The sequence below is a fragment of the Dendropsophus ebraccatus genome, chromosome 13 (assembly GCF_027789765.1).
Source record: "Dendropsophus ebraccatus isolate aDenEbr1 chromosome 13, aDenEbr1.pat, whole genome shotgun sequence".
Taxonomy (NCBI): domain Eukaryota; kingdom Metazoa; phylum Chordata; class Amphibia; order Anura; family Hylidae; genus Dendropsophus; species Dendropsophus ebraccatus.
The window spans coordinates 51791449-51813035 of NC_091466.1; the positions used below are offsets into that span (position 1 = coordinate 51791449).

General features: G+C 45.7%; 1 protein-coding gene across 1 annotated transcript in view; it reads left to right on the top strand.

The window, feature by feature from the left end:
• The window catches only part of ZNF106 (zinc finger protein 106), a 72201-nt gene that overhangs the window by 39982 nt on the left and 10632 nt on the right, over positions 1–21587 (top strand). The window contains exons 8-21 of the mRNA XM_069951185.1: positions 997–1151; positions 1370–1430; positions 1621–1950; positions 3037–3760; positions 5548–5597; positions 5733–5878; positions 11123–11257; positions 11885–12001; positions 18063–18254; positions 19308–19370; positions 19659–19778; positions 19869–19940; positions 20473–20544; positions 21414–21560. Of these exons, the coding sequence (XP_069807286.1) occupies positions 997–1151; positions 1370–1430; positions 1621–1950; positions 3037–3760; positions 5548–5597; positions 5733–5878; positions 11123–11257; positions 11885–12001; positions 18063–18254; positions 19308–19370; positions 19659–19778; positions 19869–19940; positions 20473–20544; positions 21414–21560 (2384 nt within the window). The remainder of the gene's footprint in view (positions 1–996; positions 1152–1369; positions 1431–1620; positions 1951–3036; positions 3761–5547; positions 5598–5732; positions 5879–11122; positions 11258–11884; positions 12002–18062; positions 18255–19307; positions 19371–19658; positions 19779–19868; positions 19941–20472; positions 20545–21413; positions 21561–21587) is intronic.

A 21587-nucleotide genomic window follows, 5' to 3' on the forward strand; every position in this document is an offset into this window, starting at 1 on the left:
TTAAAGTCAACATAGTTGAAGAGGCATAAGAGGAATCACAGGATGGGTAATAAATTGTATGATCACTGAGAGTCCCATCCCCATGTGCACCTTTTCACTGAAGTGGTAGTGTTCTCTTGTAGCCATCTTTTTATTTAACGGTTTGACAGTGATAGCCAAGCAAAATCTAATTTCCATTAAAGTGAATGGAGAAGTACCACCTTATGCACAAGGGGCACTCTGGGACCTCTGTTTTGAGATCTCTGGTAATCCTGGCAGTCAGACCCCCTACTACTATACATTTTTTACCTATTCTGTGATACATGCTATTACTTGGCTTGCACCTTTAGGCTACGTTCACACTACGTAAGTTTCCGGCCGTAGCGCGTTCCGTGAATAAGCGGCCGGAAACTTACGTAGTTTGCGTACAATGGAAAGTATACGATCTACGGGCGCACAGTTCACACTACGTACGAACTTACGCCCGGATTGTATGCGGCGCCGTAAAAAATGAACCAGACCATTGTTTCCGGACGGAAATGCCGTAACTTACGCCCGTAGCGTAACATGCGGTCCCGTACGTAGTGGTGATTTCTTCATTTTGCCAGCTTTTTGTTCCGATCCAAAAGGTTCTGTGGGGTGTCCGGGGCTAGGCGAAGCTTTCCAAGTAAAAGACCGCTGTTAGACCGCTACGAAAAGCGCTCGGGAAGCGTAAGTACGCTACGGGCGTAAGTTCGCGGTCCGTACGTATCTGGCCGCAACTTACGTAAAGTCCCGGCCGTGGTTTCATACGTATATGTCCGGCCGCGAAAAATATGCGGCCGGACATATACGTAGTGTGAACCTTGCCTGAGGTTGTATGCAACTGCGATCACCTAGGTGAAAACTGTGGAGAAAATTAAATATCACAGAGACTAGTAACTTTTTAGAAAGTTTGATGCTATAATTTTCTGAATATCACACTTTTTTCCCCCCCATTCACTAAAGATTATATTGGGCTATTGTTTGTGTCTGTAGAGCGTTCCCAAGTGGATCAGCTTTTAAACATCTCCTTAAGGGAAGAAGAGCTAAACTATTCACTTCAGGGAGTCGATAACAACCTTCTACAAGCTCGCACTGCTTTGCAAGCCGCTTACATGGAAGTCCAGCGACTGATGGTGTTAAAACAGCAGGTACGTCAGCAGCATATTCTGGTGATATTGAAGTAAACTGAAGTGATCATTGTAATATGCCGCTCGGAACCATTGTTCCAGAAGCAGGTTACTGACGCAGGCGCTCCTTGTGTCTATAATCAGGAAGGATTTTGTTTTCTAGCTAGATTTTGAAAAGTACGAAAATGGTAAATGAAAAGTACAGTTTACTATTATGTGTAATTCCTTCTCTTGTGCAGATATCAATGGAGATGAGTGCCATGAGGACACAGAGAATTCAGCTTTTGCAAGGACTACAAGGTAGGAACACTTTCAATGTCTCATGTTCCAAAGGGAGGATGCCTTGCCATGAATGAACGCCATAAATCCACATGAAAAAAAAGTGTGCGCAAGATTATAGACTTCAATGTGGCATCTGATTAAAAATACACACAAGGCCTTAGCATGCTGCAATATGCATATAGTAACAATATTTTCATTTTTGAAACAGAGACTTACGAACCAACCAATGATGGTGAAGAGGGAGCAAACGGCAGACTACAGATACCAGCCTTGTCTCCAGAAAATATCTTTCCATTTTTTCTGGAGGCTCCAGCTTATCCGCCACCACATGCGGAATCAACCAGCCCCATCCTGCCACCCTCTGTCCCTATGTGCGCCTCACCGACTGCCTCTGCTGTTCCGGATTCATCGGTTATGATAAAGCAAGAACCACTTTCACCTGGAATAGTAGAGGAGAGTGTTGTCACACCACAGCTGCTGCCACTACCACCGCCAGCCCAGGCACAGCCCACCCTCATCCCTCCACCACAGACTATTGGTATGTTCACTGTTAGTGACATATATTGTGGATTATGCTTAAAGGGAACCTGTGCCGGGGTGACAGGCTTCCGACCCCCGCTAGAGCACCTTATACGTACCTGATTGCGCCGGGTCCCGCTTCTTGAAACGGTCGGGTGACGGAGATTTCAGTGCCCGGCGCGCGCGCTCCTGAGAGGAGTCCAACGCTCATAGAGAATGACGGAGCGTCGAACTCACCAGTCCTTCTCTGAGTGTTGGACTCATCCCAGGAGCGCGCACGCCGTGCGATCAGGTACGTATAAGGTGCTCTAGCGGGGGGTCGGGAGCCTGTCTCCCCCCCCGACACGGGGGGTGACAGATCCAATTTTACAATTTTTAGCTTTAGCATTGTATGGTTGTATTATTAAAGGGGAGCTAACAGCAGGTTACAAAACTTTAACCTGCTGTTATGTCCCTATAGCGCGCAGGTAATTTGTTTATACCTTGATCCTCTACACCATTTTGGGGAAATTTTTAGTTTGTTATATGTAAGTGTGGAGGTTTGGTGCAATGTGGAAAGGACTACCACCCGCATTGCACTGATCCACCTGACCTGTCCTTCCTAATTAATATTGGGGTGACTATCTGCAGTGACACTACTCTTGCGCTCATCACTGCAGAGCGCTGCCGCAATATTCATCAGAAGGGTGGGCCAGCCAGAGCAGATGGGTGCACTGAGGGTGGTAGTCCCACCTCAGTTACATATCACATAAGCGACAAAAGGCTCTAAAGATCAAGGTAAGAAAATTACCTTCATCCTCCACTCCCTGTGCACTATGGAGACATAACAGTAGGTTAGAAGCCTCTAAACTGCTGATAGTTTGCTTTAAGCATATCTATGATAGCAGTACACATGAAGGGACCGAAGCTAGGTGAAAAATCTCTTCTGGGGCCCACAGGACTTTAAGTTGCAGCATGCTCATAGCTCCGATGTATATACCATTTGGAAATTTTCATTCACTTGCCCGCTATTGCTGTGGATCTTAGCAGTGCAAAACCGTACTAATATTTTTGACTTTTACATTTATTTATATAACTTTAACTTTTTTTTTCTCTTGTACCCTAGGTGAAAATAGTCCAAATACAATGCTGTATCCAATCATTACAGCCACGATGTCTCTTTCGGAGTTAACCAGCAATTTTACACCTGTAGCTAAGACAAATGTGTCCATTGCTACGTCCACAGATATATTTGGCTCACAGAAAACAGACTCTGACAACACAGAAAGCCACCCTGCTCCTGTTCAGAGTCCACAACAGGATCAAACTCAGTCAGCCAATATATCAACACAAGAGACCACCTGTTCAACAGGCCCTATAGACAATGTAGACATGACTCTCATTACGATTGAGACAAAATCAGGTAAAAAGAAGAAAAAATTGCGCAAGAAGAAGACCTTAAGAGCTGCGCACGTACCAGAAAATAGTGACACTGAGCAGGACATTGACGACAGCAAGCCGGTGAGAAAGATCAAGTGTAGAAGAATGTCTAAGGAAACAACAGTCAGTACTTCTACCTCTCTAGAACAGGAGGGTGACACTGCATCACAGGAACCAGAGATGAACAGAGAGGGCAATGACAGCGATTCCAACATTGAAGTGATGGAAATAAGGAATCCTCGGTTTGAGGTGGTGGAGGTAGACTCCCATTCTGATGATGAAAAACCAGATAGTCCCTCGAAAAATGACCTTGCAGATTTTATGTGCTCAAGCCAGGGGCAATTTGAAACAAATGATGAAGTAACCTCTACCAGTGAACTGGGCACAAACTACTCTGAAGGAGTCCTAAGGTAAGCAGCACCCAAATAATTTAAATGTCCGTATAACACGTTGCCATTTTTGGCGTCAAACATGTACAACAGCAAGGGATAAGAGACTTTATAGATTAGAAAGCTCGGGACAGATAAAGGAACAGAGGACAGCGCAACTATTAGATAAAGTATCTGGTCAGGGGGGTGACGGTCAGAACAGGAAATTGAATTACACAGAGGAGGATATTGAGACAAGGAGAGCTGTCAGAGGCCGGCCCTCCTGTCATCCACACTGCGATTGGTCATGTGTACAGACAGACCAATTGCAGCGATTGCTTGGCAGGCCGAGTGACAGATCCCTGGCTGGGTGCAGTGACCCCTCATAACTCGATTACGTCACGCAGAGTTAAACTGTAGCCATGCGATATCGTTTAAAGTGGTTATCCAGCGCTACAAAAACATGACCACTCTCTTGTCTCCAGCTCAGGTGTGGTTTGCAATAAAGCTCCATTTACTTCAATGGAACTGAGTTTGAAACCCCACCCAATCTGGAGACAAGAGAGGGGGAAAAGTGGCCACTTTTTTGTAGCGCTGGATAACCCCTTTTAATTCTTTCATGAACATCAGGTTGCACTGAACAGCAGCCATCCCAAATGTACATGAATGTGAATTCCCAGGACTGGGTTAAACACTATCATTACAGACCATGAGCAGATTTGCATTACTGATAAATTTCTTAGTGCACAAAATTTGTTCCATACTTTTGAGAGGATCCTGAATCGTAAGGTATGAGTTAATAGATTGCATGTTGCTGAAATAGTGCATCAGATATTTTCGGGAACTGGAGGTAAACTTAGTACCTGTCAGTTTAAAAAGCGTTTGACGTGTCAAATGTTTTGAACGGTCCAGGTCTGAGTGCAGTGCGTCCACTCTGAGTAGGAGTATTATGAGTCCAATTCTCTTTTAATTCAGAGTGGAGACGCTGCAGTGCATCTTCTCCCGGCTCTCTCTCCCGATTTGGTACAGGTCTGATCACTCACCTTTTTACCTATCCATAGTAACAGAGCCTGGCTGTTTCTGAAACTGCTCGCTGTGCTAGCGAGAAGAAATAATAGACCGTGGGTCCTCGATGAAACATTTATCACCTATCCAGTGACTAGCCCAGGTAGAGGGAACCTTGGCTCTCCAGCTTTAGCTTTGGCTGTCCGGGCATGATGGGAGTTGTATTTTGCAACAGCTGGAGAGCCAAGGTTTCCTACCCCTGGACTAACAAAACACAGCAATCGCTGAACTCAGGGAGACCATCGATAAAAAAATCTAATGAAGTACTCACTGAAGAGTCTCCACTGATGCATTGCCCCCTATAATTTTAAATATGCAAAAGAAGGGTCCGTGGAGTCTCAGTTACGAGTCTCAAAACACGGGAACAGCCAGATATCCCTCCAGGGGAGGGAAGCCTCTAGCCAAGGGGGTGCCTCCCAGTGGGGAGATCACCAAACCACCCTGATACGAAGCCCCTTAAGTCCCACTCGGTTGTGAGTATTGGAACATAAATAGGGAAATACCAGGGTGGCCCCTTTTTATTGGCTACCCCTCGACTAGCCAATAAATATTCACTGAGGTCCATCTAGTCCGTCTCGGTGTGTGTAGTTTTTATGGGAAGAATAGCACTTGCATGCAGTCACATTAAGTGGGAACAGCAGCAGTGTTGTTCTTCCCATAAAAACTACAGACACCAAGACACCTATGTGGGCAGAACCTAATACTACTACTTGGCCGCATAATTACCCCTTAATAATTGTTTCTATTTTCTGCTATGTTTGCAGCAAGGCTAAGGCTTGCAGAGACTCCAGTAGTACAGCAAAGATTTTATCAGGTGAGTAATACGTTTTAAGGCAAAGAGCTGCTTGAATACGAATCTAAGGTTTTAGACCTTGATTCGATTTCTTTTTACAAAAATTTTTGGTGAGGAGTAAGAAAATGTGTAGTTCATATATTTTATTTTTGTTAGAACTATCATCAGAACCCGGTGAAGAAGAGCAACCTACGGAAGGCAGCTTTGAAAGACATCAAGCATCTGTTAACGCTATTCAGATCTTTGATGGCATGCTATACACATGTTCTGCAGACAAATCGGTGCGAGCATACAATCTTGTGGTGAGTGTTTTTTTAGAATTCATCTGGTTTGGAATCTACTGGGTTCTCTGAACAAGCACATTGCTCAAAAGTAGTGTTGAGCCGACTTGCCGAACTGGTCTGATTCAGCAATGATCTCACAACCCGAATGCTCAGCATTTGACTTCTGGCAGCTAGAGAAGTTGGATGCAACTTTAGGGAGTACTGTAAAATATGGAAACAGCCATGTAATAGGCAATATACATGTTTTATGACCAATAGATTGGCAGACATCCTACCATCACTAATAGGCAGCCATCAAGTTGGCTTTATAAAAGGACGTTCTGGTGTCACTAATATAAGAACGGTACTAGCGGCCCAGTCTGGTGTCCAATCTGGGGGTCGTTCCAGCCACTCTCCAGGTCTGTTGGCAATTGACGCCGAAAAGGCTTTTGATAATATCAGCTGGGAGTGGCTGGACATGACCTTAACAAAATTTGGTATCACAGGTCAATTCAAAGATTTTATTTCCACAATATACACATCTCCGAAAGCTAGAATTCATACCCCGGGTTTCCTTTCAGATAGCTTTCCCTTACAAAAAGGTACCAGACAGGGTTGCCCCCTATCCCCTCTATTGTTCAATTTGGCGATGGAGCCTCTTGCTAGATCTCTTATTTCTTCTGACTTTTTCTCAGGCATACGGGTTGGTTCCCAAGTCATCAAAGTTACATGCTTTGCTGATGATACTTTAATATATTTAGATAACCCAGATCTACATGTTCCGGCAGTATTAGATGCCTTAAAATTTTTTGGTTCCTTCTCTGGGTATAGAATCAATATACATAAAAGTCAACTTCTTTACCTAACTCCACATAAGAGGTCTACTTCGGGTCCTGCGGGGGTCTCCATCGCTAAATCCTATATTACTTATCTTGGAATCCAGATTGGCAGAACTCCCTCCTCACTATATTCCCCTATAATTAAGAGAATAAAACAAGATCTCCAGAGATGGGAATCTCTCCCATTGTCAATTCTAGGCCGTACCCACTTAATCAAAATGATGTGTTTTGGAAAACTGTTATATCCAATGCAAACAATACCCCTTTTACTCAAACATTCTGACGTTTCCCTACTCCAATCATATTTCACAAAATTTATTTGGCAATCAAAGAGACCTCGTATTGCCTATTCCACTCTCTGTCTCCCTACTTCTAAAGGTGGCACTCAATGCCCAGATATTATATTATATAATTTAGCCGCTCTCTTTCGCCATGCTAAAGATTGGATTATGGACACGTCATATTTCTCCAATATTTTAATTGAGAAAGCTTTAGCAGCACCTTGGCGTTTACCCACCCTGCTACATGCTAAATTACCAGAACTCCCCCCAGAAATTAAGAGAAGTGTTATCTTTAACCCATAGCTGCACCAGGACGTTATTGAACGTCCTCGTGCCGCTATGGGAGTTCAGAGGGGGGTCGCGCGGCGACCCCCCTCTGAACTGCCGCGATCCCGGGTGCCGCGAGTAGCCCGGGCTCGCGGCTATTAGCGGGCACGGTCCGATCGCCGTGCCCGCTAATTAAGTACTTAGAAGCAGCTGTCAAAGTTGACAGCTGCTTCTAAATACTTGCTGTTATACATGCCTGGTGGTCTAGTGGGGGGATCGCCCCCCTGCGGCGCGATTGCGGGGGGGCGATCCCCGCATCCATCCCGGGCCGGGGTCTGCTCCGTAATGGCGCTGATCCCGGCTCGGCATTCTATTGCTTTTGGCTGCAGCAGCCAAAAGTAATAGAACACCGATCTCATGGATTCATGCAGTATAACTATACTGCATGGATCTCTATGAGAGATCAGAGTGCATATACTAGAAGTCCCCCAGGGGGGCTTCTAGTATATGTGTAAAGTAAAAGAAAAATGTATTTTTAATAACACAAAATCCCCTCCCCTAATAAAAGTCTGAATCACCCCCCTTTCCCCATTTTATAAATAAAAATAAATAAATAAATTAATAAACAAACATGTTTGCTATCGCCGCGTGCGTAATCGCCTGAACTATTAATTAATCACATTCCTGATCTCACACGGTAAACGGCGTCAGCGCAAAAAAATCCCAAAGTGCAAAATTGCGCATTTTTGGTCGCATCAAATCCAGAATAATTGTAATAAAAAGCGATCAAAAAGTCATATATGCGCAATCAAGGTACCGATAGAAAGATCATATCATGGCGCAAAAAATGACACCTCACACAGACCCATAGACCAAAGGATAAAAGCGCTATAACCCTGGGAATGGAGCGATTTTAAGGAACATATATTTTCTTTAAAAGGTTTTAATTTTTTACAAGCCATTAAATCAAATAAAAGTTATACATGTTACATATCGTTGTAATCGTAACAACTTAAGGAACATATATAACGAGTCAGTTTTACCCCTGGGCGAACATAGTAAAAACAACCACCCCCCAAATAAAAAAAAAACCATTTTTTTTTTCAATTTCACCACACATATAATTTTTTTCTGGTTTCCCGGCACATTTTAGGCAAAAATTACATCTGCCTTAGCAAAGTACAATTAGTTATGCAAAAAATAAGGGCTCATTTGGGTCTCTAGGTGGAAAAATGCAGGCGCTATGGCCTTATATACACGAGGAGGGAAAAACGAAAACGCAAAAATGAAAACTGGCTGTGTCCCCTAAGGGTTAAAGACACCATTGCCACATGGAAGGCGATACGAAAATTATATGGTTTACCCTTTTGAAAAGATTTCCTCTGTGGCATTCACCACTTTACCCACCTGACAAATTGGACTACTCAGAGTGGCAGAGTGCACATGTTTCTTCTGTTGGGGATCTGCTGGATACTAATTCCAGCACTTTCTTATCATGGGATGTCATCAGAACACGATTTAAATTGTCCTCATTTAATTTACCTCAATACGATTCTATAATTGAATTTCTTACTTCCAGAGTATGGGACATAGCAGAAGCAGAAAGTGATATAGATTTTGATAATCTATTCCCAACACCACCGGTTCATAATTCTTTATCACATACATATGGAGAACTTAGATCACGCTCTCAAAAGAATTTATCTAGACAAATTTTTTTTTTTTTTAAAAATGGTCCTCCGTAATTTTTTCAGAGGATCTGACCCAACAAATATTGAGAGGATCTCAACTAGTGCATTCTGTCACTCCCAATGTGGTTCTACGTGAAATAGATTTCCGCTTTATACACAAGGCTATATATGCCTTTAATATTCCTTTTTCCAACTCCCACACTTCTCACATAAACAGTTGCCCGAAATGTTCACTTCCTAAAGCAGACTTGTTTCATTGTGCCTGGGCCTGCACGCGAGTGCAGGAATATTGGCACTCTGTGCGGCTCTATCTTTTGTCCACTTGGGGCCATGCCATACCACTTCTTCCTCTTAGTCATCTTTTTCATTTTATTGATATAGACTCTACTACTCCCTCTCCTAAATTACTTACTTCTAAAGGAATTCATTTAACTCTATTAGTTTCCCTGAAATGTTTATTAAGACACTGGATACTGGATACTCTACCAGACATTTCTGAGGTAATCTCCGCTCTGAAGGAGATCTTTCATTGGGAACTTTTGGATGTATTGCGCACCAAAGAAAAATCAACAAAAACATTTATGTCCAAATGGACACAATTTCTAATTCATGATTTTACTATAGAAGAGAGAGACTCTGTCATTAATCAATTTAAGGACACTGATTGGTATTGCATGGCCGTCCGAAAGGGAACTCTGGGAGCACTCCAAATATCTTAAGCTTTTCCCTTTCTCTGTTAAAGACAATTCTCTCCATTCTATTGGTAGCATATTTGAATATCTGACATCTATACCATGTTTTAAGGTGATATTATAGGTTACTGTTTTTCTACCTATGTTTTTGGTAAGACTACGTTGTATTGTATATGATTAATATGTCTTTTAAGGTTATTACAAAGGCTCATAGTATCTGTATGATATTGTAAACATACAATCCTTTGTTGCCTGTGAGCGACTTTCTTTTTGAATATGTAATGAATTTTCAATATGTATGTTCAAATATTACAAAAGCCACTAATAAAATATTGTTTAAAAAAAAAAATATACATGTTTTTCTGGCAGCCCTAGGGCAATATCCGACTTCTCCAGTCACTGGGAGTCAAATGGCAATTGTTTGAGTTTGGAGAGCGTTGGCAAACGCAAACAGCTCGGCAAGTCTTCTCAACACTACTCATAAGGAATGCTTTCATGTATATATTTAAGCTTCTGGCAAGATATAAAGGAGGGATTTATTTAAAGTGACACTGTGATCACTTCTCTACTCAGGTGTAAAGGGTAAATTTTGCAGTTTTCATATCTTATTTTATATCTTATGGCTTGTTGTGGTAAAAAGTGATCTTTATTCATCTGAGGACTGTGCTGCCTGGGCGGGGCTTCACAGCTGAAGCGCCGCTTAGTCCCGCCTACATCGGCACCATAGGCCCCATCCCCTCAACAGCCATTGGAACCGGTCAGCCTAAAGGTCTAGGCCCCACCCCCTCGGCCCATACCAATGGCTGCTGAGGGGAGGGGCCTATGCAGTGATAACACCATGGGGGCAGGGCCTACGGTAGCGCTGTGGGCGGGGCTAGGTGGCACTTCGCCTGTGTAGCCATGCCCAGGTAGCCCATACGCAGATGATAAAAGATCACTTTTTACTGGAACAAGCACCATGATGTTTGATATAAAATAAGGTATGAAAACTGCTAAATTTACGCTTTACACCTGTGTAGCGAAGTCATAATGCAAAAATGGGGCGACAGTGTCACTTTAAGACTAGTATTTTATATGACGGCCTTATAAATGGGTCCTGATAGGCCAAGGTCTTACTGCTGAGACTCCCACAATAAGGAGAACAGGATGGGAGAAACAGGCAGTAATACACTTGACTCCCCTGTACAGATATCTTCCTCAAGTCAACTCCATTATAAGTCTTTTGGGGCACTGGACAGACATCATTGACAGTGAGGAAGTAAAAGGCGCTACCCTCTGCTTACTCCTTCAGCCTGTGGGGATTTCAGCTTTTGTTTTGGTTTTTCTGGCAGGTACCTTTTAGTGAATCAGACGCATTGGTGACTGCTGTGCTGCACACTTTGATTCCAGTTTCTGGCATAAATTGTAGGAAAGGTGCTGGGCCCACATGCTTTTTGAGCCCAGTCCGCTTCAGATTTGGTAAATTCCTGCTTGAGTGTCATCTGTTTTTTGTTTTTTTGTTTTTCTTTTTCAGACCCGGAAATGTGAAGAAGTGTTTGAAGGACATACATCAAAGGTCAATTGTCTTCTTGTGACTCAGACACATGGGAAGAATGCGGTGCTGTTTAGCGGGTCTAGTGACCACACGGTCCGATGCTATTCTATCAAGGTACTCAAGTGCATTTTATTTGCTTACTGCCATGGTCATTGTATGTATACTGTAGAAAATAGATACGCTACTTATACGTGATGTGGATTGTCTGGATTCATATTGTATTCTCAATTGCTATTGAATTAACTTCAGTTCAAAAGAAGTTGCAGCCAGATGTTACTGTAAGGTCTAAAGTCTAAAAAAATACTTCTACCAACAATGTTTGTGTGTAGGGGGAAAAAAAGCAACAGTGAAATGTTATATGAATGGGTTTATAAAATAAGAAATCTATAGTGTATTTTATTATTTTATTTTTAAGGGACACAAAGTATACCTTCTGCATGTTCTGTGTAGTAGAATAGGATATATCCTATACAGTGATTTCAGGTTGTGAAGAGGCTGACTGTAGTTTTCTTACATTTGATATTTAATCTTCAAACTCTTAAGCCTGTTTTGTTTAGGCCCAAATATTTTACTATGATCCCTATCTATTTCAGTGATATAGATAGCATTTGATGCATGGTTACAGTTGATTATATAGCTGTTTTATGTAGCCAGAAGTGATGACCCATATAGAAATGATCATCAATGCTGTTCAGGGTGAGTTAATATTCATTTATACATATTTTAACTCTGTGCATCCAGACCCGTGAATGTATTGAGACCTTAGATCTTGGGGAACGAGTCCTGTGTCTGCATGTAAGATGGAAAATCCTCTTTGTGGGACTTGCCAATGGAACGGTAGTCACATTCTCCATTAAGGTTAGTAAATAAAGACTTTTTATATTATTGGCGTTTATGATTTGATAGGCTGTTTAGATCATACTCCCCACTTCTTCCCTTTTAGTGATACTTACCAGATGTTCTCTGATGATTGTATTTCGGTAGAGACAAGCGGAATTTGAGCATGCTCGAGTCCGATCATTCTGCATTTAAATACTGTTGGCTGAAGTTGGATGCAGCCTTATGGAGTCCTGGCTATAGGATATAACAATGTTTTCCTGGACACCCTAGGGCCGCATCCAACTTCAGCCTCCAGTATTAAAATGCTGAACGATCAAACTCGAACATGCTGGAAATGCGCTCATCTCTGTCGTCTGGTATTGACTTGCTAGTGCATCAATCTCCCTATACCAGTGCTTCTCAATTCCAGTCCTCAGGCCTCACCAACAGCTCATGTTTTGAGGATTTCCTTAGTATTTTACAGGTGATATAATTATTTCTTGTGCCTGTCATTGGGGGACACAGCACCAGTGGGTATAGGCTACTGCCACTAGGAGGCGACACTAGACAGAAGAAGAAGTGACTCCGCCTGGCAGCCTATACCCCTCCTACAGACACCAGGCTAACTCAGTTTTAGTCTAGTGTCCGTATGAGGTAGACACAGGTGCCACGCACCTCTTTATTATTTCTTGCCGGCAGCAGCTTCAGCTCGTGGCCTCCTGCTGTTATCTCTGCCAGTACAGCAGCCTCAGCTCCCTGTGCACAGCAGCAGTCTAGCATCCAGTGCAGCTATTCCAGTGTGCACCAGCTACAGCTTCCAGTGCAGTCGTTCCAGTGCAGCTCCAGCATCCAGTGCAGTCGTTCCAGTGCAGCTCCAGCATCCAGTGCGGCAGCAGCTCCAGCATCCAGTGCGGCAGCAACTCCAGGGTCTGGTAGGCTCACCCAGTGGGTGATATTCCCCTCCTCCACTCCCCAGGCTAACAGCCCTAGCTACCATGTCTGGTCCCCGGGATGACCCCCCTAGGCAGCTCGCTCCCGCGGCTGTGGCGACACACTTTGCGTGTGCTCGTTGCAATAAGAAATTCCCCTGTGGTCAGCCTGGTTCCCTCTGCCTGCTATGCCTTAACCCTGGTGCCACTTCCCAGGAGGCCCCCCCTCCAGGTCCTGATGTAGCTTCTCCTGAGTGGGCTAGATCCCTGTCCCAGGCGATCGGTGACCTCTCTAAGCTGTCGCAGGTCATGATCCATGCCATTGAGCGGTTGCCCTCCCAGGCGCCTCCAGCAGCAGGACCCTCCAGGGTATCTCCTGACTCCCCTTCCAGAGGACGGTCTCATAAGAGACCTAGACTCTCTGTCTCACGGTCGCCCTCTAGGTGTTCCTCAGACCTTTCTCCTCCCAGATCCACTGCAGGCGGTTCCGCTTCCCAGCGACCCCTCTCCGCCACCTCGGGGGACCCCTCTGACTCTGCTTCAGAGTCTGACAGGGAGGATCAGCTGGCCTCTGCAGTGCAAGCCTTGATCCGTGCAGTGCGAGACACCTTACATATTGAGGAGGAGTCCTCTTCTACCTCCAAGAGTGAGGTTTCCTTCCGTCGCCAGAAGCGACAGCCATTGGTTTTTCCCAGCCATAAGGATTTTGAGGACCTCCTAGCCAAGGAGTGGAATCACCCTGACCGGCGGATTCCATCCTCTAAGCGTGCCGAGGCTTTGTTTCCCTTCTCCCCTGACCTGGTCACTACATGGACAGTGCCCCCATCTGTGGATCCTCCAGTTTCTCGACTCTCCAAGTCAACTACTCTGCCTCTGGCAGATGGTGCTTCACTCACTGACCCGGTGGACAAGAAAATCGACGCTTTTTCGAAGTCTGTCTTTGTTGCAGCTGGTTCGGCCCTACGTCCTACCTTTGCTGCATCCTGGGTCAGCAAGGCTTGTTCCTCTTGGGCCAGGCAGTTAGTCCATGACCTCTCCCTGGACACCCCGCGTGAGGATCTCCTGTCTCTGGCCTCACAAATTCTACATGCGTCTAAATACTTGTGCGACGCTTCTCAGGAAGCTGCTCGTTTGTCTGCGCGGGCCCTGGCAAACTCTGTAGCCATCCGACGCTCTGTCTGGTTAAAATGCTGGTCAGCTGACGCCGCCCCAAGAAGGCTCTGACTTCTCTTCCCTTTGCAGGAAACAGACTTTTTGGGGAGCGGCTGGATAAAATAATCTCGGACGCTACGGGGGGGAAGAGCTCCTTGCTTCCTCAAAACCGATCCCGGCGCCCTCAGCCTCCCAGGCGTTCCAGACGTTTCCGCTCTTTTGAGCCTCCGGCACGTCGTCGCCCGGCTAAGGATACGCCTCCAGCTCCTTCTAGGAAGCCCTCCTTCAAACCCCGCCCCACCTGGCAGCCCCGTTCTCGCCCTTCTAAGGGTCCTGCACCCAAGTCTTCTTCCTGAGGGTCCTTCACCACTTGGGTCTCTCCCTCAAGTAGGGGGTCGTCTGCTCTCCTTCAAGGAGATTTGGCTCGCCCATGTGTCCGATGTGTGGGCTCGGGAGGTGGTGTCCTCAGGGTACAAAATCGAGTTTGTGTGCATTCCACCTCCTCGCTTTTTTCCATCAAATCTCCCACGCTCTTCGGCACGGCTTTCCGAGCTTTTTCGGGCGGTTCAGAATCTCCTAGCTCAAGGAGTTGTGGTCCCAGTTCCTCCCTCCGAGCACTTCCAGGGATTCTATTCCAATCTGTTCACAGTCCCCAAAAAGGACGGCTCGGTCCGTCCTATCCTGGATTTGAAACGGCTGAACAGGTTTGTTCGCCTTCGGCGGTTCCGCATGGAATCCTTGCGGTCGGTGGTCGCGTCTCTAGAGCAGGACGAATTTCTTGCTTCTATAGACATCCGCGACGCCTATCTGCATGTTCCCATCGCAGCCACTCATCAACGTTTCCTACGTTTCGCCGTCGGTTCTGGACATTTCCAGTTCGTTGCCCTGCCCTTCGGGCTCGCCACGGCGCCTCGGGTCTTTACCAAGATCCTGGCACCTTTGATGGCTCTGCTTCGGTCAAAGGGGGTGGCTGTCCTGCCATACCTGGACGACCTTTTGGTAAAGGGCCGCTCCAAGCAGGACACTTTGTCCAGCCTCCAGATCACACTCGATCTCTTGACCAATTTCGGTTGGGTGATCAATTATCAAAAATCTTCCCTACTTCCCTCCCGCTCTATGGAGTTTCTCGGGATGCTATTCAACACCGAGATGGCCCGCGTCCTCCTTCCTCCAAACAAAGTTGCCTCCCTGCGCTCGGCAGTCTCTCTGCTCCGCTCGGGCGCCCCCTGTTCGATTCGCCTTTGCATGCGAGTCCTGGGCAAGATGGTCTCCTCTTTCGAGGCGATCCCCTTTGCTCAGTTTCATTCGCGCCCTCTGCAGCAAGCGATTCTGTCGCAGTGGGACAGGTCCCCTCTGTCTCTCCACAAGAAGATCCTCCTGTCCCCTGCTGTTCGCAGGGAGCTTCTTTGGTGGTTGACGTCTCCGGTGGTCCTCCTCGGCCGCTCGTTCCTCCCCCTCAATTGGCTGGTCGTCTCTACGGATGCCAGCCTGTCCGGGTGGGGGGCTGTCTTCGGGAGCCACACAGCTCAGGGCTCTTGGTCGCCGACAGAGGCTCGGCTTCACATCAATATCCTGGAGCTCCGGGCCATCTTTCTCGCCCTGTCTCAGTGGACCGATCGCCTGAGGGGTTATCCGGTCCGTGTTCAGACCGACAACGTCACCGCCGTTGCTTATCTGAACCGTCAAGGCGGCACCAGGAGCCGCTCTGTCATGACCGAGGCCGCTCGCATTCTCCGTTGGGCGGAGCGGGTTGTTCCAGCTCTCTCGGCAGTCCACATTCCCAGGGTGGACAATTGGGCGGCGGACTACCTCAGCCGCGAAAGACTGGATCAGGGCGAATGGGCTCTACATCCCGAGGTGTTTCTCCAAACTTGCCGGCGGTGGGGATCCCCAGATGTGGATCTCTTCGCCTCCAGGCTGAACCACAAACTCCCCATCTATGTGACTCGGGCCCGGGATCCTTGCGCGTTCGCGGTCGACGCCTTGGTGACCCCATGGGAGCAGTTCTCCCTGGTTTACGCCTTTCCTCCTCTGCCCATTCTCCCACGAGTCCTGAAGCGCATCAAGGCACTCGGCGTTCCCGCCATTCTTGTCGCTCCAGACTGGCCGCGCCGGTCCTGGTACGCCGACGTAGTGCACCTCCTTGCCGACGCCCCCTGGCGCCTTCCCCTGCGGGCCGACCTCCTTTCACAAGGGCCAATATTCCACCCCAATTTACCTCAGCTGAGTTTGACGGCATGGCTGTTGAAGCCGCGGTATTGAGGTTTCGTGGGTTCTCGGAACCAGTCATCCAAACCATGCTTAAGGCCCGTAAGCCTCAGTCAGCTCGGGTCTACCATCGCGTGTGGAAGGCCTTCTTTTCTTGGTGTGAACAGAATAATTTTCACCCCTTGGTGTGTTCCACGCCCAAGATTCTTTCCTTTTTACAGTCCGGGCTGGATAAAGGCCTCAGTCATTCCACTTTGCGTTCGCAGATTTCCGCCCTGTCTGTTCTTTTTCAGCGGGCTCTTGCTTTCCGCTGACCTTTCTTCAGGGGGTGGTCCATTTGGCCCCTCCTTTTCGTCAGCCTTTAGAGCCCTGGGACCTTAATTTAGTCCTCGAGGTTCTACAAGGTCCTCCCTTTGAGCCTCTTCGGGAGGTGTCTCTTTGTTTCCTTTCTTGGAAAGTTGCCTTCCTGGTGGCGATTACCTCCATCCGTAGGGTGTCTGAACTGGCAGCGCTCTCTTGTCGCTCCCCTTATCTGGTCCTTCACAAGGACAAGGTGGTGCTTCGTCCTCTTCCTTCCTTCCTGCCGAAGGTCGTGTCTGCATTCCATCTTAATGAGGACATCATTCTCCCCTCTTTTTGCCCTGCGCCCTCCCATCCTAGGGAACGGTCCCTGCATTGTTTGGACCTTGTCCGGGCCATACGGATCTACTTGTCAGTCACTGCTTCCTTCCGCCGCTCGGTTTCCTTGTTCGTGGTCCCGTCGGGTCCGCGCAAGGGGCTGGCGGCTTCCAAGACCACCATTGGGCGTTGGATCAGGGCAGCCATCGCAGAGGCCTACCGCGTTCGTGGCAGGGCTCCTCCTTTTCGGGTCACCGCTCATTCTACTCGAGCTGTGGGGGCCTCTTGGGCGGTTCGCCATCAGGCCTCAGTGTCCCAGGTCTGCAAGGCCGCCACCTGGTCTTCAGTTCACACTTTTTCAAAGTTTTATCAGGTCCATATCCTGGCTTCCTCTGACGCCAGTCTGGGCCGCAAGGTTCTGCAGGCCGCCGTGCGTTAGGCAGGCCGCATGGGGATTGTAATTTTCTTTCCCCACCCTCTGGGACTGCTTTTGTACGTCCCACTGGTGCTGTGTCCCCCAATGACAGGCACAAGAAAAGAGGATTTTTTTGTACTCACCGTAAAATCCCTTTCTTGTGGCTTCATTGGGGGACACAGCTTCCACCCTGTTTGAGGTTGTGCTCCCGGGGCTTGTTCTGTTCTTGGGGTTTTCGTTCCCGGGACCAGCCTGGTTTTTTTGCCTGTTTTTGTTACTACTTTCTACTGCTTGTGACTAAACTGAGTTAGCCTGGTGTCTGTAGGAGGGGTATAGCCTGCCAGGCGGAGTCACTTCTTCTTCTGTCTAGTGTCGCCTCCTAGTGGCAGTAGCCTATACCCACTGGTGCTGTGTCCCCCAATGAAGCCACAAGAAAGGGATTTTACGGTGAGTACAAAAAAATCCTCTTACTCCGAGCATCAGGTATTAGCTCAGGTGTTCTCTGTATGGGATAGCCTCAAAACATTACTTGTTGGTGAGGCCTGAGGACTGGAATTGAAAAGCACTGGTCTATACTAACATAAGCAGTGGTATTACTAGATATTGCCATCTTTGTAAAGTATATCTGTAAAGTCTGAACCTGTCATGATCAAAACAGTAGCGCTATTTGTAGTTGTTATCTAGGACCTTACAAGACACCTAATACATAACAATTGATGTAGTTAATGTTTCAGAAAGTTTTCATTTCTTTTATTTATTTTTTTAATTTTTTTATAAGAACAACAAGGTGCTCGATGTGTTTGAGTGCCATGGTCCTCGGGCGGTTAGCTGCTTGGCAACAGCTCAGGAGGGGGCTCGAAGATTACTTCTCGTCGGTTCCTATGATTGCACGATAAGTGTTCGAGATGCCCACAATGGTCTTCTGATTCGCACTTTAGAAGGTCATACTAAAACTGTTCTCTGCATGAAGGTGAGAAGATCTTTTCAGTTTTTCATTAGCACCGCATAGTGTCTTCATTCAAATATCTAAAGCACAATATACCTATTGAAATGTTCTCCTTTTCACCGTTGCACCCCGACTGTAAGGGGCCTATTCTACAGAGCGATAATCGCTTGGTGGAATAGAGAAAACGATCAGCCGATGATCGTGTCATCGGCTGATCGTTTATTTAGGCCCAAACCTAAAATCATCGTTCACCCACCACGCATCGCTTTGTGGAATAGCGGTGCGAGGCGGGCGACCGACGATTTGAGGAGCAGTATACATTACCTAGCAGGGCTTCTCCTCCGCTCAGTCTTCCTCCCCGGATCCCGCGGCACAGCTTCAGCTTCGGTGCGGCCTGACTGAGCTGTCAGACCGCTCAGCCAATGACTGGCCGCGACTGCCGCAGCCAGTGATTGGCTGAGTGGTCTGACAGCTCAGTCAGGCCGCTCCGGAGTTGATGCTGTGCTGCGGGACCCGGGGAGGAGAAGCCCTGCTAGGTAATGTATGCTGCAAGGGTTGCAAGGACATCAGTAACGTTGTCCCTGCAGCCCTCGCTAAACGATCTTCGGGCCGTGAAATAGTAGATCGACGCTCGTTTACACTGTTGATCGGGCCCGTGGTGAAGAGCCCTAAGTCCAGTAACTACATCTACGTCTCTGTATCTGCTCGTACATATCCAATATAGCCATATACACCTTTAGTGCGGGTGCTGCGTTATATTGACTTTTTACATACTTGAAACATTTTCACCATAGAGTAAGAACATTTTCTCTCGTTGAAAATGTATTTCTAGATAATTATTACCACCCATATGGTCATTAATATTAACTAGACAGAGGTTGAGGTGATTGTGAGACCCAAAGTCATAAATTAATTCTGATTTATGTTGGTGATGAGAGAGCGAAATAGAGATACACGCGTGTGTGTTTGTGTGTGTGTATATATATATATATACGTATATCTATCTATCTATTACCAGATATCTAATGCTCAGAGTGACACTTTAGAGCAAATAAATATATATATATTTTTTTTTAGGTTGTCAATGACTTGGTGTTCAGTGGTTCAAGTGACCAATCTGTCCATGCTCATAACATTCATGTAAGTTTATAAAAATTAGAGAATATTTAGTAAAATAATAAATCTTTAGCATACCCTCAGCAATACCTTCAGCAATCTTTTTTTTAATGTTTTATTTGGCAAAATTATGAACTGAACAAAGCAGAGGAAGTGTCAATTTTCCCAATTCATCTATTCTTCCCTGCTTCTGTTCAGCAGAAATGTGCAAAATCTTTTATGTATTACTGGGCATTGTTTTTTGTTTTTGTAGATCTTTACATTTTTCATGCCATATTTTTATTTATTTTTTTCATCTGTTTTTCTTCATAGACAGGGGAACTGGTGCGAATTTACAAAGGACACAATCATGCTGTTACTGTAGTTAACATCTTGGGGAAAGTCATGGTGACAGCCTGCTTGGATAAATTTGTTCGTGTTTATGAGTTACAGGTAAGACTTGGTTCTTATACATATTTAAAATTTGAGAAGCTTTCATAATTGTTTTGATACCAATAATCCTGTGTCCTTTTACTCCTCTAGTCACATGACCGGTTACAAGTCTATGGAGGACATTCAGATATGATCATGTGTATGGCGATCCACAAAAGCATGGTAAGATTAATTATGGGAATAATCTAGATCTGTAAATGCATCAGTGTCACTTCTGAACCTTCAGTGAAAGTCCAAAAATTGTGACTTTGGATGGAAAAAAAAATAACCAAGCTACAGCAACAATTATTCATTTTTATGTGGTAGTATTTTCATAGACAATGCTTAGTCTGTGTGCATTGAATTGAAACACAGAATCTGAGAACAATACTCTTGATAGTCTTATACTGTTCTGTAAGTTTTCCCCTGACAACCTCTTTAATAAAAGCCATAAACAGTACAGTTATTTGTATATTACTGGCATGGTTAAATTGTTTTTCAACTCACAACTATAGACCAACACAATCAGGGCACATTTTATTAGCAATTACTGCAGAAACTGGGTAATTCCATGGAGCTCAGCAACTCCCTGGGTGTCGTATTGTGCTCTCTACTTTTCATCTGAATAATGTTGAACCTTATGTTATATAACTGTTATTCCCTGTGAACACGTTACCAATGTATGTGACTTATAAATTCCATTTTTGCCTTGTAGATCTACACAGGCTGCTATGACGGAAGTGTTCAAGCTGTGCGTCTGAACCTGATCCAGAATTATCGCTGCTGGGTGAGAACAATATTGATTTAACAATAAATGTAATGCTTTATGTTTGAAGACAGAGAATAGGACTCGCACCATTATTAAATATAATAAAAGGACTCGTGCCATTACTACAGTAGTTCTTGTATGAACTAAGTAAATAAATAATTTATATATAATTATTTATATTTACACACATGTTGTGCATACAGTATGTATTGTCAAATGGCTCATGGCTATATCTATATGCCCAAATAATCTCTGTAGATTAAAGTGACACTGTCCCCCCCCCCCCTTTTTTTTTTTTGCATTTTGATTTCTTTACACAGGTGTAATGAGTAAATTTAGCAGTTTTCATACCTTATTTTATATCAGTCATGGTGCTTGTTCCAGTAAAAGTGATCTTTTATCATCTGCGGATTGTGCTATCTTGGAGGGGCTTCACATCCGAAGCGCCACTTAGCCCCATCCACAATGCCACCATTGTCCTCGCCCCCTGCGACATCATGGTCACACCCTTTCAGCGGCCATTGGTATGGGTCAACCTAGACCTTTACGCTGGCCTGTTCCAATGGCCTTCGAGGGACGGTTACTATGCGCCGATGATGTCACGGGGGCAGGGTCAATGTTGGTGTTGTGGGAAGGGCTACGTGGCGCTTCGTCAGTGAAGCCCCGCCCACATAGCACAATCCGCAGATGATAAAAGATCACTTTTACTGGAACAAGCACCATGACGTATGATATAAAACAAGGTATGAAAACTGCTAAATGTACCCTTAACGCCTGTATAGAGAAGTCATAATGCAAAAGGGGGGGGGGCAGTGTCCCTTTAAATTAAATCTGCTTCTGTTTTATCTGCGTGAGATGCTTAATTCCGTTCTTCTCTTGCTTTGCAGTGGCATGGATGCTCACTTAATTTTGGTGTTGCTGAACATCTAAAACAGCATCTGCTGACAGATCACACAAATCCAAACTTCCAAACGCTGAAGTGCAGGTGGAAGAATTGTGATGCATTCTTCACAGGCCGAAGAGGTTCCAAACAGGTATTAACAAGATACAGTATCTAGTCA